Genomic DNA, 13,415 nt, shown 5'->3' with positions numbered 1-13,415 from the left:
AGGGAGGACATATGTGGTAGGTAGGTGCCTGGTCTCTGGGATGAAGGGACATCAAGTGCTTGGATCCATTCTGGATAATAGCCCTGCCCTATGGGTGCTTGGCCGGGCTGCGTCGTACGGTTAGCCGTGTGGGGGATGGGGAGGGGATTGGTGGTGAGCAGGCAGTAGAGACTGAAGAGGTTGATAAGGAAGCTGTCCAGTCGGCCAGGCACGGGAAGGCTTCAGCAGAGAAAGCAGTAGGTAGACCTTGGCCTCCCTTTAGAGAACACACACTGGAGGACTGTGGGCAAACCTCAGACGTGGTGGTGCTGTTGCTTTTGTGGATGGCGACAACAGAGGGAACGTGCCAGAAACAGCACGTTGGGTCTGGAGGAACCTGTCTGAGATCTGTTCTGCAAGCCTGTTTCGCAGACCGAGGCTCCTGCCTTAGAGAGGATTAATGTCTGTCAAGCACCTGCCCCCAGACGGTATGAAATGGACGGGTTCTGCTTGAGTTAACCGTGAGGGGGCTGCTCTCTAAGCATCACTCCCCGCCCCCACTTCCCACCTGTTGGTGGAAAGTGACATCCCTCCAGCCTGTCACCGTGCAGGTGAAAGAGCGCTGAGAGACAAGCCAGAGGTTTGCTTGTTTTAGTGATTGTCAAATGCAATTTTGTGGATTATTTTTAATCTTTCATAGATGTTTGATTTCAAGTCTACTTCCCATTTCTAAGAAATAAGAGTATAGAATATAGTATGTGAAGGAGATATTTTGCCTTGATTTAAAAAAAAAATGCTGTAGTGATCTTAGGGCTGCTTTATTTTCATTTTTTTACTAGGCTTAAAAAATTGATTTTTTTGATACAGAGTTTCTCTGTGTTGTCCAGGCTCTCCTGGAACTCACTCTGTAGACCAGGCTAGCCTTAAACAGAGACCCGCCTGTCTCTGCCTCCTGAGTGCTGGGATTAAAGACCTGTATCACCACTGATGGCTAAAGTTCTTTTTTTAAAAAAGATCGTATTTCTGGGGCCTGGAGAGATGGTTCAGTGGTTAGAGCACTGACTGCTATTCCAGAGGTCCTGAGTTCAATTCCCAGCAATCACATGGTGGCTCACATCCATCTGGAATGAGATCTGATGCCCTCTTCTGGTGTGTCTGAAGACAGCTATAGTGTACTCATATATACAAGAATAAATAAACCTTTAAAACAAAGCAAACAAAAGAGATTGTATTTCCATGCTGAGTATAAGACTGAGTATGAGAGATTACGATTGAATTATTTATTCTTCTGTCTTTAGCTCTTAAGTCCTGGGAGTGCAGCTGTGTCCTCTATCCTTTTTGGTTCTCTTTGGTGTGTGCAGAGGGAGCCTTGCGTCTCCTGAGCTACAGCTCTGGCCCCGTACTCAGGGGTCTGCTTTAGAACTCTCCTCGGCCTACTTCAAATCCATGGCATGGGCCCAGCCAGCCTTGGTAGTTGCCCCTGGGCTTGTCTGGTAGGGTCTTATATTCCGAGGCCTTATTTGACCCGACAGCAGCTCTGATTTATAGTCGGGGGACCATAAGACCACTTAGGTGTAACATGGCCTGGGTCTCTTCACTCGCTGGTTTCCAGTACTGTGTCTAGAAAGTGGAGAGAATTGGCAACTCCTCCTGCCTCCTAGTGAAGATGCCCTGGAGTGTAGCAAGATTCATTCCTAAACCGTGCCAACGTGTGAGAGCATTGCTTTTATTCATGTCAAAAATATTGTTTGACCCTCGGTTTGCCTTTCATATAGTAGACAGCACTTGTGAGAGATGAAATCTTTTAGACACTGCTGAACCTCAGCTTGGTTTATCAGAGACCGCTGGGATGCACCCTGTGGGCTGGAAAGGGCAGCCCAGAGGTACAAAGGGGTGTTCATTTCTTCTCTCAGGTCAGTTGCATGAAGGGATAAAGCAGGGCAGATGAAAAAAGATGAAGGTGTACATGCGGCATGCAGGTGGGTATGCACGTGGCATGGGTGTGTATATTTTCTCCTGCCTGGGTTTGCATGCATAGAGGTTAGAGAGAGATGGGCATGAACAACCAACTTATTCCTTTGTGACAGTAAGCCCCCCCCCCCAATACTCCTGTCTCCTGCACAGTGCTGGTCTTAGGCATATGTGGCAGGGCTGGCTTTTTGCATGTGTTGGTAAATTAATTAACTTAGGCCCTCAAGCTCACACAACAGCATCCTACCAAACCACTTCTCAGGTTTTAAAAACAGTTCTGTTACATGTTTGCATATGCACATGTGTGCGTGCCACAGCATGCATGTGGATACCAGAGAACAACTTGTGGAGTTTGTTCTCTCCTGCTACCATGTACATCCTGGAGACCATGAGGCATGGTCCAAAGCTCAGCCACTGACTGGCTCCCTAGCTGAGGATGATCTCGAACTTCTGGCATTCCTGCTTCTACCTCTTACGGGTTGTGATTACAAGTTCATTCAGTGTTGGGGACTATGTTAGTCTACGTTCTGAAAAGGAACAGTACTATATGTGTGCCTGTGCCCTTGGAGCTAAGATAGGTTGTTGGATCTCCTAGAACTAGACCTATAGATGGTTGTGAGACAGTATGTAGGTGCTGGGATTTGAACTAGAGAGTCCTTTACAAGAGCCTCTAGCCCCTCTCTCTCTGCCTGTCTATCTACACACACACACACACACACACACACACACACACACACACACACACACACACACACATACACACACATACAGACACACCAACACACACGATGCGGTCTAGGTAATCCCACAGTAGTTGAACCAGTAGGCAGAGTCTGGTAGTTGCCTAATCCATTAGTTGAATGTCTCAGTAGTGCCAATCCGGCGCTGACGTCCTGGACGGTTCCTGGAGAGCTGTTGCTTGCTCTTCAGGGATGCTGGTGTCTGAAGAAGTAGGTTCTAAAGATTGAGAGCAAGTAGGCAACAAGCTAAGATTCTGTCATGTCCTTTTAAGTTGGCTGCCACCAGAAGATGCTGTTCACAGTTAGAGTGGGTCTTTCTGCTTCCAATAACATGATCAAGGAAATCCTTCACAGGCGTGCCCAACAGCTTGTATTTTAGTCGATTCCTGACACTGTCAAGTTTATAACCAAGATTACCCATGACAGGTTGAACTCAGGCCTTCCTAAATGCTAGGTGAGCACTACACCAACTGAGCTATAGCCCAAGCCTCAAAGCAGATTTTTTTTTTAAAAAGTATTTTATTTATTTACATTCCAAACGTTGCCCCCTACTCCCCCATCCCAGAGTTTGTCACCCCATCCCCCATCCCCCCTTCTCCATCCCCTTCAAAGCAGATACTTTAAAGGATCATCTCTCAGTGAAGTAGGAAAACTGTCTCACTTTCCTTGTGTTTTGGAGACTGCATAGAACAGAAGAAGATATAATTTGAGAACTGGAAGTTATTTTCTCGTCTAGAGAAAGCTAACTCTCATAGTCTGTCCAAGGCCAACTACTGTTGTTTATTTGATAACATTTCAAAAATATTCTATAGCATATGCAGATGTGGACCGTTTCTGTGCAAATGGACTTTTAGTTCCATAGAACTGCCATCACTGTCTACGGTTCCATTGATTATGGATATAAGTGCGCAGGTGGGATAGATCTCTCAAAGTACATTTGATGGAATAACCATAAGGCTCATTTAATGGCATAACCATATGCTTCAGGATTTCCTAGTCTTTCTTTCTCATTTATTGCTTTTGTCATGCAGGCATTTGAAAAATGGACTTCCCTTAAAAATAGATTCATCTTATTTTAATTTGTACGTGTGTCTGAGTCTAGGTGTGCATGTGTGTGGGTGGGTGCCGGAGGAGAGCAGAAGAAGGCAGTGGGTCCCCTGGTAGTGGCATTACTGACGGTGTGTAACCACCTGGCGAGCACGTAGGGAACAAACAGCTCCTCTGGGGAGCAGCAACCACTCCTGACCGTTGATTCACCCCTTGATCCCCTAAAACTTGCTTACATGAGCTAATTTTCATTTTTACAACTTTGATTTTTAGTGATTGAGTCTTTCTTATTATCAGGTCTTATGCATATATAAAGTGGTTTTCATTTATTTGGATTGAAACCTAGAATCCATTTAGAATTTATTTGAAGAATGAGACAGACTCTCAATTTCCTTTCCCTTCTTCCTTTCTTTTCTTCTTCCTTTTTTAAAATAAGGATTTATTTATATTATGTGAAGATAAGACACTGTAGTTGTCTTCAGACACGCCAGAAGAGAGCATCTGATCCCATTACAGATGGTTGTGAGCCACCGTGTGGTTGCTGGGAACTGAACTCACAACCCTTGGAAAGGCAGTTAGTGCTCTTAACCACTGAGCCATCTCTCTGACCCTCTGAATTCCATTTCTTTCCAGAAACATCTAGGGTTTGCTTGTTTGTTTGTTTTGATGCAGCTATGGCTTAGTGTTGGTTGGCCTAGAACTCCTATGTCAGCACTGTCTGCCTGGCTCGTCTCAGAGTGCTGGGGACAGAGAGCACTAACTCACAGCTAAGAGCTGGGTTGAAGTTAGGTGCCCTTTTTACTCATTAGCTGTATGATTTTAAGATAAAAACTGTGTGTGTGTGTGTGTGTGTGTGTGTGTGTGTATCTGAAGGTGTGTGCAGGTGCCTGCACTGGCCAGAATTGGAGCTAGAGTATGAGGAGAGTGTGTCCTTATAAAAACTGTGTGTGTGTGTGTGTGTGTGTGTGTGTGTGTGTGTGTATCTGAAGGTGTGTGCAGGTGCCTGCACTGGCCAGAATTGGAGCTAGAGTATGAGGAGAGTGTGTCCTTTTCTTCTGTGTCCCAGTATCCCAGGCTCTGCCACCCCACTGAGCCACCTCCCAGCTCTATGATTTTAACAAATTCATTTCTTGGAGCTTTAGTTTCCTTATCTGTATATTGAGAGTAATAGTAATAATGAGCTGTTGAGAAGGTTAAATTAGATTCTATGTGGAGAAAATTTAGCCCCGCTCCCACCACCATGTGTTAAACCGGAGAAAGCATACTGCATCAGTGTGACTTAGGGTGAGTCACTCTATTGTCTGACCTCTGTTTTCTCACCTGATGGATGACACAGTCTAATCATGAAGTTGACAGAGGTCCCTATTACATCACATGTTCAGATATCTTGTAAGAGAATGTTGGAATTTGTGTCTTGGTGCCAGGGGAGTAGCCCAGCACAGGTGGCTGCCTGTCACATGGCTGGGGAGAATAATTAACTTGCAATAATACAAAATTAGCATCCGGTGTCAGGCAAGTAAGATTGCAGTTCTGATGATGGTAGCGGTTAGTGATTGCATCTTTGTAATTAAGCAATAATGAGATCCCTGGGACAGAACCTCGTTAGAGTGAAAGACAGATCAAAAGCCTTCTTCAGCTTAACGTATATTAGTCGAACACAGAGGCAGGCTCAGAAAAGAGGAGGGAGTTGTGGAAGCACAGTCCTTGTCCTTGAGGTCAGCAGGGTGACAGCCCTGTAGAGAGCAGCCCTTCAGCAGACACACTGGCAGACTGGGTTCTATGACATCCTCGCTGCTCAAGGGTTACCAAGGAGAAAGGGCCTCACCATCCTTGTTGCCAGGTGGATCTGTGCCAGGATCTCATCTTGATTCTTAAGAACTCCAGCTCTGTGACATTGTCTTGAAAGTCGACTCATAGCTTCCACTGTCGTACCGGGCAGTATCTTGGGTCAGCCAGAGATCTCTTGTTTACCGCGCCCTGCCCGTCTCCTTCATTGCGTCTGGGTGCGAGTGCTACACCTTCGGCCTGTTTCTAGGATGCCCTGACCATTTGCACTTTCTGGGGTAGTAAAATCAAGTCACGTTCGGGTTTTAGATGAACAGTCTTTGTAGTGTAAGAATGCCCGTATAACATTTGGCCCACACTTATATTCCATTCCCATTACCACGAGTTTATGCCTCTCTTAGCATATTTCCCAGGAGGCACAATAGTAAAATATATGTATTAATATCTGAAATTGAAATTTAAGGGCTGTCCTGGCACTCTGCCACATTTTCAGGTCTGGCAGCTCTGCCTGGGCCGTCCTCATTCCAAGTGCTATAAAACAGCATTGGCCACCCTAAGGTTTCATGGTGCCCCAGTGGCAGGGATATCGAAAGGCTTATGTGAAGAAAGAGTTCCCAGCTTACTTCATGTTTGCTCAGCCTAGGGTTAAACAGTGCCAACTGCTTACTGTCCCCCACCCCCAATTCTGTTAGTTTTCTGAACATTAAAAGTCCCTGGGTTACAGCAGTGAATATTTCTCAGTGGTGTTGCTGTGAGGTCACCTCACATACACTGTCTCGTACCTTGAGTGTTCGTGCTACCGAGACAGTGGGGATTTCTCTGGTGGCCATTTCTTTCCCATGTCCATGACTTCAGATAGAACTTGATGACGGCAACAAAGACCTTTCTGTAATGCTGTGATTCTGTTGATTTTTTTTAATCCACCGTTTGACAATAAACAAGTGCATAGACATAAGCCTATCCAAACTAGAAGATTAGAAAAATATATATAAAAGTATAAACTAATTGTACCCAGAGGAAAGAGTTTCAGTAATTTCCTGTCCCTTTTTGTCTGTAGTGGCTGCACTTATTAGAAGAGTTAATTCAAATGCATTTAAAGGGAGACTTTTCCATATTTTATTTATTACGCAGCAACTCAGTGATGGGGGCTTAGGGACTTTAGTTCCATCTCAGTTTTGTGGATTCTTCCGACTTCATTACCTGGATGAGACGTGCTTTCTGGGAATGGGATTGGTGCTTATAAACCAGCCTTGTGCATTTACAGGCCAAGCTGAGGCCCTCCCCTCCCTCCTTCCCCATCTCCCTCCTTCCCTCCACCTGTCCATCTCAGCAGGGTCCCTATTTATTCCTCACCATGCCTGGTACTTAGTGATGAATGCGTTAAGAGAGTGGTATTTGAGGGGACAAGTCTAGCTCCAGGGAGAGGGTGATGGCAGAGGGAGCCCCAGCAACCAGCAAGCAAGGCTTGGCCTGAATCAGCGTGCACACTCGCACGTGGGTCACACGTGGGGATTGATGCTTCAGCAGCAAGGGCTGTCCACCGTGTTTAAAGGACGTGGGGACACTGCTGATCACAGGAGTAAAGGTAGCACTATTCTGTTTGGGGTAAAGATGGCTCTTAGGTAATAAGAGTATCTCCATCATAGTGTTGTGTGGATCCTGTGAGTAAATGGAGAAGGCCCAGTACACATTAAGCCTCAAGTATCAGCTTTGACTACTGTTGTTAGCAAAACGGAAAATTCCTATAGTGTGCTTGCTCAGTAGCATGTCTTGTAACAAATTTGCTCTGTGGACAAGGTATGATTGTTACTGTCACTCCAGGGCTTGGTTAATCTGCTTCTGAGGTTTCCCTCCTGGATGCTGTCTCATCACAGTGATTGGCAATGTCTGGGCTGTTTACAGAATGGGCCAAATAAAAAGGGCGTCCTCAGTTCTTTCTCTTAAAAATGGAACAGTTGCACACCTCAGTCTAACCCGGAGCACACCTCAGTCTAACCCGGAGCACACCTCAGTCTAACCCGGAGCACACCTCAGTCTAACCCGGAGCACACCTCAGTCTAACCTGGAGCACACCTCAGTCTGTAACCTGGAGCACACCTCAGTCTAACCTGGAGCACACCTCAGTCTGTAACCCGGAGCACACCTCAGTCTGTAACCCGGAGCACACCTCAGTCTGTAACCTGGAGCACACCTCAATCTGTAACCCGGAGCACACCTCAGTCTGTAACCTGGAGCACACAGTTCTGTCTTTACCACCCAAAATCTGCAGTTGTATAGAGACCCAACTTGTTTGACCCAGAGGTTTATTTAGCAAAATGTTCCGGGTTGGATTGTACGTAGCTTAGTGGTAGAACATGTAATTAGCATGTTTAAGACTCTAGATTCAAATATAAATACACAAAACAAAAGCATTCAATAAAGCATTAAAGTTAGTTTCTTTTTAAAAATATTTATTTATTTAGTAAGTACACAGTAGCTGTCTTCAGACACACCAGAAGAGGGCATTAGATCTCATTACAGATGGTTGTGAGCCACCATGTGGTTGTTGGCATTTGAACTCAGGATCTTTGGAAGAGTAATCAGTGCTTTTAACCACTGAGCCATCACTCCAGCCCCCTAAAGTTAAGTTTCTTATAGAAAGAATGTCTTTTTAAAAATGTTTATTTATTTGTCTAATGTATGTGAGTACATTGTCGTTGTCTTCAGACATACCAGAAGAGGGCATTGGGTCCCATTACAGATTGCTGGGAATTAAACTCAGGACTTCTGGAAGAGCAGTCAGTGCTCTTAACCACTGAGCCATCTCTCCAGCCCCCTAGAAGGAATGTCTTAACCTTTGTTTTGTAGTTTGGTCCAGGTGGTTATCATGTGGGCCAAGGTTGATGGTGACTGGGCCTTTTTGACATTAATAACCTTTTTTTAGGAGCCCAGTTTTTTAGGTTTGTGTGTGTGTGTGTGTGTGTGTGTGTGTGTGTGTGTGATTTCTTGCTTTGTTTCTTTGACATCTGGCAAAGATTAGAGTAAGTGTGTCAGACAATCTGTGCAGAGGCAGTGGCTGTAGCTCCCTCCCATTTCCATCTTCTGACTATGAAAGCGATGATGCCTGCTCCACACAGCTGCAGGGCCCTGCTGTCTTGTGCTCAGTGCTGAGGTTTCTTTCCACTTTTTTATTTTAGTTTTGAGACAGAGTTTCTGTATGTAGCCTTGGCTAGCTAAGTTGGAATTCACAGTATAGAAGGGGTTGGCCTTGAATTTGCAACAGTTGTCCTGCCTCTGCTTCCCAACCTCTGGGATTACCATGTGCTACCTTCTTTGGGTTTAAACAGCAGATTTTTAACTGACATACCGTTTCTCTAAGATTTATTGAGAGCTTAGCATTGATTCTGCTTGAGGTAGTATGGTTTAATAAGAAAAGGTTTTGAATTAGAAGCTAGAGGGGGAATAGAAAATGGAAGACTGTCTTAGTTAGGGTTTTATTGCAGTGAAGAGACACCATGACCAAGGCAACTCTTATAAAGGACAACATTTAAATGGGGTTGGGTTACAGGTTCAGAGGTTCAGTCCATCATCATGGCAGGAAGAATGGGAACATCCAGGCAAACATGGTGCTGGAGGAGCTGAGAGCTCTACATCTTGATCCAGGGCATCCAGAAGAAGATGTCTTTGAAGGTAGCTAGGAGGAGGCTCCTGTCCTCACTGGGTAGAGCGTAAGCGCAGGAGCTCCAGAGCCTACTCCACAATGACACATAACCTTCAACAAAGCCTCACCTCCTCAGAGTGCCAAGTATATTCAAACCACAGCAAAGACCCCCATATGAAGTGCAAAGTGTTAGCCTTCAGTTTTCAGTTCACCCCATTCTTCCTGAGCTAGTCATGTGGTGAAAAATCACTGGGCCACTGAGCCAAGGTTGAATTGGACTCTCAGCTCCTCCAGTAATGAACTATAGAAGCTCAGTGCTTTCTTCTTTATGATTTAGAAACTGATTTTACTTAAAAATTTAAAACTAAGGATACATTAAATCTGCTGTTCTATGGACCATCAACAAAGTGACATTCTTAAATGGTTTTAGAGAAAAAATTGTTCACAAAGAAGTAATGCATTTGTCTTTAAAAAATCATATCAGTACTTGCTTATCTCACCACTAGGAACACTGGATGAAGGAGATAAAGGAATAATATCTTAAAGTACTGGCAATGTATTTATCAAGTTTCAGTTGAATATAATTCATGATGTTTTTCTTATTTAACGTTCCTTGTGCCTCCATATCTTTATCTGTCAAGTTTAAAACATCAGCAGTGCGTGCTTCATAGGACTGTTATGAGGTTAGTTACCGTTGTGTGATGGTGGAAGTGTTGGAGAGGATGGTGACGGTGTTCGTTACAGGACCATGGTTCATCCAGACACTGTGTGAGCACAGTGGGAGGTTTTGCTGAGAGCTGGTGGAGGAGTTAATGTAAGTAAATTACATACGGTACTGTCTAAGAGGAAGAAGGCATTATGGAAGTAGAAATCAGAGGATGTGATGCTTCAACTGAGTTCTAAAGCAGAAGTGAGAGGTAGCAGGGTTGGGGGAGGTGGCATCAGGATATGGCTCTTATTCTAGGCAGAAAGGCTTGAGCAGAAAAGCACACCCATCTGTGGTGTTTGGAAGCTGGGGATAAACAGTGCACTTTGTGTGACAGAAAGCAGATGGTGGGGAACCTGAGAGTGATCTTAAGGAGTTTGTTTTTGCCTTACGAAGACCACAGACTGTCCTCGAGACCTCTGTTTTTGTTAGCCATAGCAATTCCATAATATTGTGCTATGTTTCCATATTGATAGTAGGGAATACAGTCATTAGCCCAAAGGCACAGACTGAGAAAATGTACCTGCCAGGATTTGAACCTTGGTCTCTTTGCTTTGTACAGGTGGAATTCTTTTCATCATTGATGCCTTTTGAACTTGAAGTCTGGTTGTGTTATGATTTGGAGCTAACCTTTCTGTCTCTCAACTTCAGTTTGCTCAAACTACATCCAGTATTAGTATTAACTTCATGGAAAAAATGAGAAAATATACATAAAAGGCCAACAGTAGTACGAGGTGTATATCTCATATTTTTGCACAGAGAGATGGTCTTCCTTCACAGTTCTGGTGACATGAGACAGAATCCTGTGAGCAGCTGCCTACATGCTTACTTGGTTATCAGTCATCTTTCAAGGACTGTTGAAATCCACATACAAATCACCTTACATGACAGGTCCAGCACACTGCGTTCTTTGCCTGCAGTCGTGTTGTCCCTGAGGTTTAGGTCTGCTGGCGTCAGTAAGCCTGATGCTTACTCTTTCCTAGAACCCTTCTCTCCAGGATTCACTGTTTTGTTCTTCTCCAGAACATATTCAGCCTGTTCTGCCTGGGACACAATGATATTCAGCTCTTAGCTAGAATTATGCTTGAACTCGCCTGTTTGTTGTTTGAGATACAATTTCCTTTATGTAGCTGTTTGGCTTCAAAGTCAATGTTGCTCCTGCCTCAGCCTCCTGGGTGCTGAGATTGTTACTTTATAGTTGCTATTTAAGCTTTCTCATGTTGGTTTTATGGGCAGATGTCTCCAGATGATTAAAAAAAATGGTATAGGAACCATTCAGGTAATTATTTTTCTCATTACAATGGTGCTTGGTGGGCATCAAGCTGTATGGGAGGCATTTGGTTTTGTCCTGTTTTGTTTGCTTGTTTGATTTTAATCTTAAAAAACATCTTTTAAGTTACATAATGGTAGTATTCTTTTTAGCACAATTGGAGAAGTAAATGTCTTCATCCTAGTATATGCCCTTTAATTAATTCTTTCTGTCCACAGAGGAGACATTTACTAGGTGTGACTCTGTTTGGGGGCTAGGAAATAGGGGTGAAAGGCATTTTCCTTTCCCTCAAGGATAAGACAAACATTTGAACAGATAAATGTATGTAGCAAGTGAAGTGCTGGGATGGAGGGATGGTGAAAACATGCCAGCTCCTATTTATCACTCTCTGAAGGCCAGTGAGAGACCCAGAGACCGTGAGAGGCTCGCACTGGACTTTGGAGGACTTGGATCTTGAAGGAAAAGTTGGTAGGAAGACATCCCAAGTGGAGGAGAGGGTATAGCACAGCTCACGGCCATTAGAAGTCAGGTGCCAGCCAAGGCCATTTGGCGCCAGTGTGGCTAGTAGCAGGTAGCTAGAAAAGGGGTGCTGGGAGGAGGGCCAGGAGGTTGACCAGTGGTACTATCCCGGAGAGCCTAGGACTTGTGTGAGACCTGAGGGCCTTTTATGATTGTCTCCCTTTTTCTGGTCTCCTGGTGGCTATCATTTTCTTCCCCAAGAAGAACAGGTAGCCTATTAACTGTCATACTTTCTGAATGGCTCTTGTCTCTCCCTCCTTGTCTGCACTCTTGGTCAGCCTGGTTAGTGACTTTCCACACAAAAAGAAAACACGTTATCACTTGAAACCCTATGTCCTGATCGCTTGGAGGAACAAAGGTTACCAGGTGAAAGGACACGTGTGTCATTTGCTTTCTGTCCCACGAGGCAGCTAGGGAGAATGAAGTCCATCTATGACCAAACACCTATGTTCCTCTTTCGCTGGCTACGTCACCTGAGAGGAGCCTTAAGTTACCCTGCAAATGAGTTAGATCTTGTTTCTGTGGAGAAGGGACTGGTGCAGCCTGAGCTCCTGAGGAGGCCTGGGCTCTCACTGTTGTCTGTTTTTGCTTGCAGCTGTGTAAATGAGTATGGAAGATTATGATTTCCTGTTCAAAATTGTTTTAATTGGCAACGCTGGAGTGGGAAAGACGTGCCTAGTTCGACGATTCACTCAGGTAAGGGGATCTGGAATCCAGGGTTGGGTTTGTCTGTCTCAACTACCAAATCTTCTAGACGGGTAATTGGGCCCAGTGCCAGCCTCTAGGCTACAGGCTTTTTGTTTGTTTGTTTTGGGAGACAGGTTTCCTCTGTGTGCCCTTGGCTGTCCAGGCTGGACTTGAACTCAAGATCTGCCTGCCTCTGCCTCCCAAATGCTGAGATTAAAGGCTTGTCCCACTGCCATCCAGTAGCTATCAGGTTCTTAGGCACCCTTTGAAAGCTCCATTGACTTTTATAGTCAAAGGTTTTCTCAATTGCCTAAGGGAGAAAGGTACTGAGATCTTCTCCCACACCTCCTCTTGCTTCCTCTTACAATAGGTCAGGTGGTTTTGTTTTTAGTGTGCAGTATCAAAAATAGATTTGGGTAAAAAATAGATCCGTAGTTCATAATCATCTCAAGGTGGAAACATATTGAGCATTAAACCGAGTCCAAATATTCATTTTAAAAAGGCCCCAATGCAGATTAAACCTTGAGTTTCTGCCTGTGTCTGTTGTCCTCCAAAAAACCAGAGTGAATTCTTTTGGTTTATAACTGAACGCTCTCCGCTTGTCTAAGTCTCTTAAGCTGAGAATGGAACTGAATGTACAAGTTCCCGCTAAGGCTGCCCAAGATTACATAGTAGTGAAAATCACTCTGAAGTTGATTTTGTCTCTCACTGAAAAATCTCAATGGTGCCCTTTTCTGGATCTTCTTGTGTATGGTCTCATCGACCGGCACCTGGGGAACATTGAGAGGAGCTCTGTGAAGGTTTATGGTGACCTGGTGCCATTACCCAGGTGCCAGTCCTGGCTCCGCTGCCCACTTGCCTTTGCCAGACCTCCCCACTGCACCAGTGACAGACCGGGCAGCACAAACAACTCTAGGGGTTACAGTTCCCGGGAACGTCAAGGCTTTTCCCATGTGAGTGGCTGCAGACTCGTGCCTGTGTTTTCACCAAGTTTTGGTCTGATGGAACTGAAAATCTAAAGTTCACCAGTGTCAGGAATTCACTCATCACAGGGAGATCCTGAGACTCCAG

At 44.8% G+C, this 13,415-nt stretch overlaps 1 protein-coding gene across 4 annotated transcripts in view; it reads left to right on the top strand.

Annotated features, from left to right (window-relative positions):
* Nucleotides 1-13,415, top strand: part of RAB30 (RAB30, member RAS oncogene family) — an 88,026-nt gene that overhangs the window by 59,835 nt on the left and 14,776 nt on the right. For 2 of the 4 annotated variants that reach the window (XM_080912159.1, XM_080912156.1), the window contains exon 2: nt 12,253-12,353. In XM_080912159.1, coding sequence (XP_080768285.1) covers nt 12,261-12,353 — 93 coding nt within the window. In that variant the 5' untranslated portion in view covers nt 12,253-12,260. Of the gene's footprint in view, nt 21-1,892; nt 1,959-12,252; nt 12,354-13,415 lie in introns of all 4 variants that reach the window. The other 2 variants (XM_080912157.1, XM_080912158.1) reach the window with 2 other exon arrangements.

The sequence above is a fragment of the Micromys minutus genome, assembly GCF_963924665.1.
Source record: "Micromys minutus genome assembly, chromosome: 2".
In the NCBI taxonomy this organism is placed as follows: domain Eukaryota; kingdom Metazoa; phylum Chordata; class Mammalia; order Rodentia; family Muridae; genus Micromys; species Micromys minutus.
Note: the sequence above shows the minus strand (reverse complement) of the source record. Positions and strands in the feature narration are given on the sequence as shown.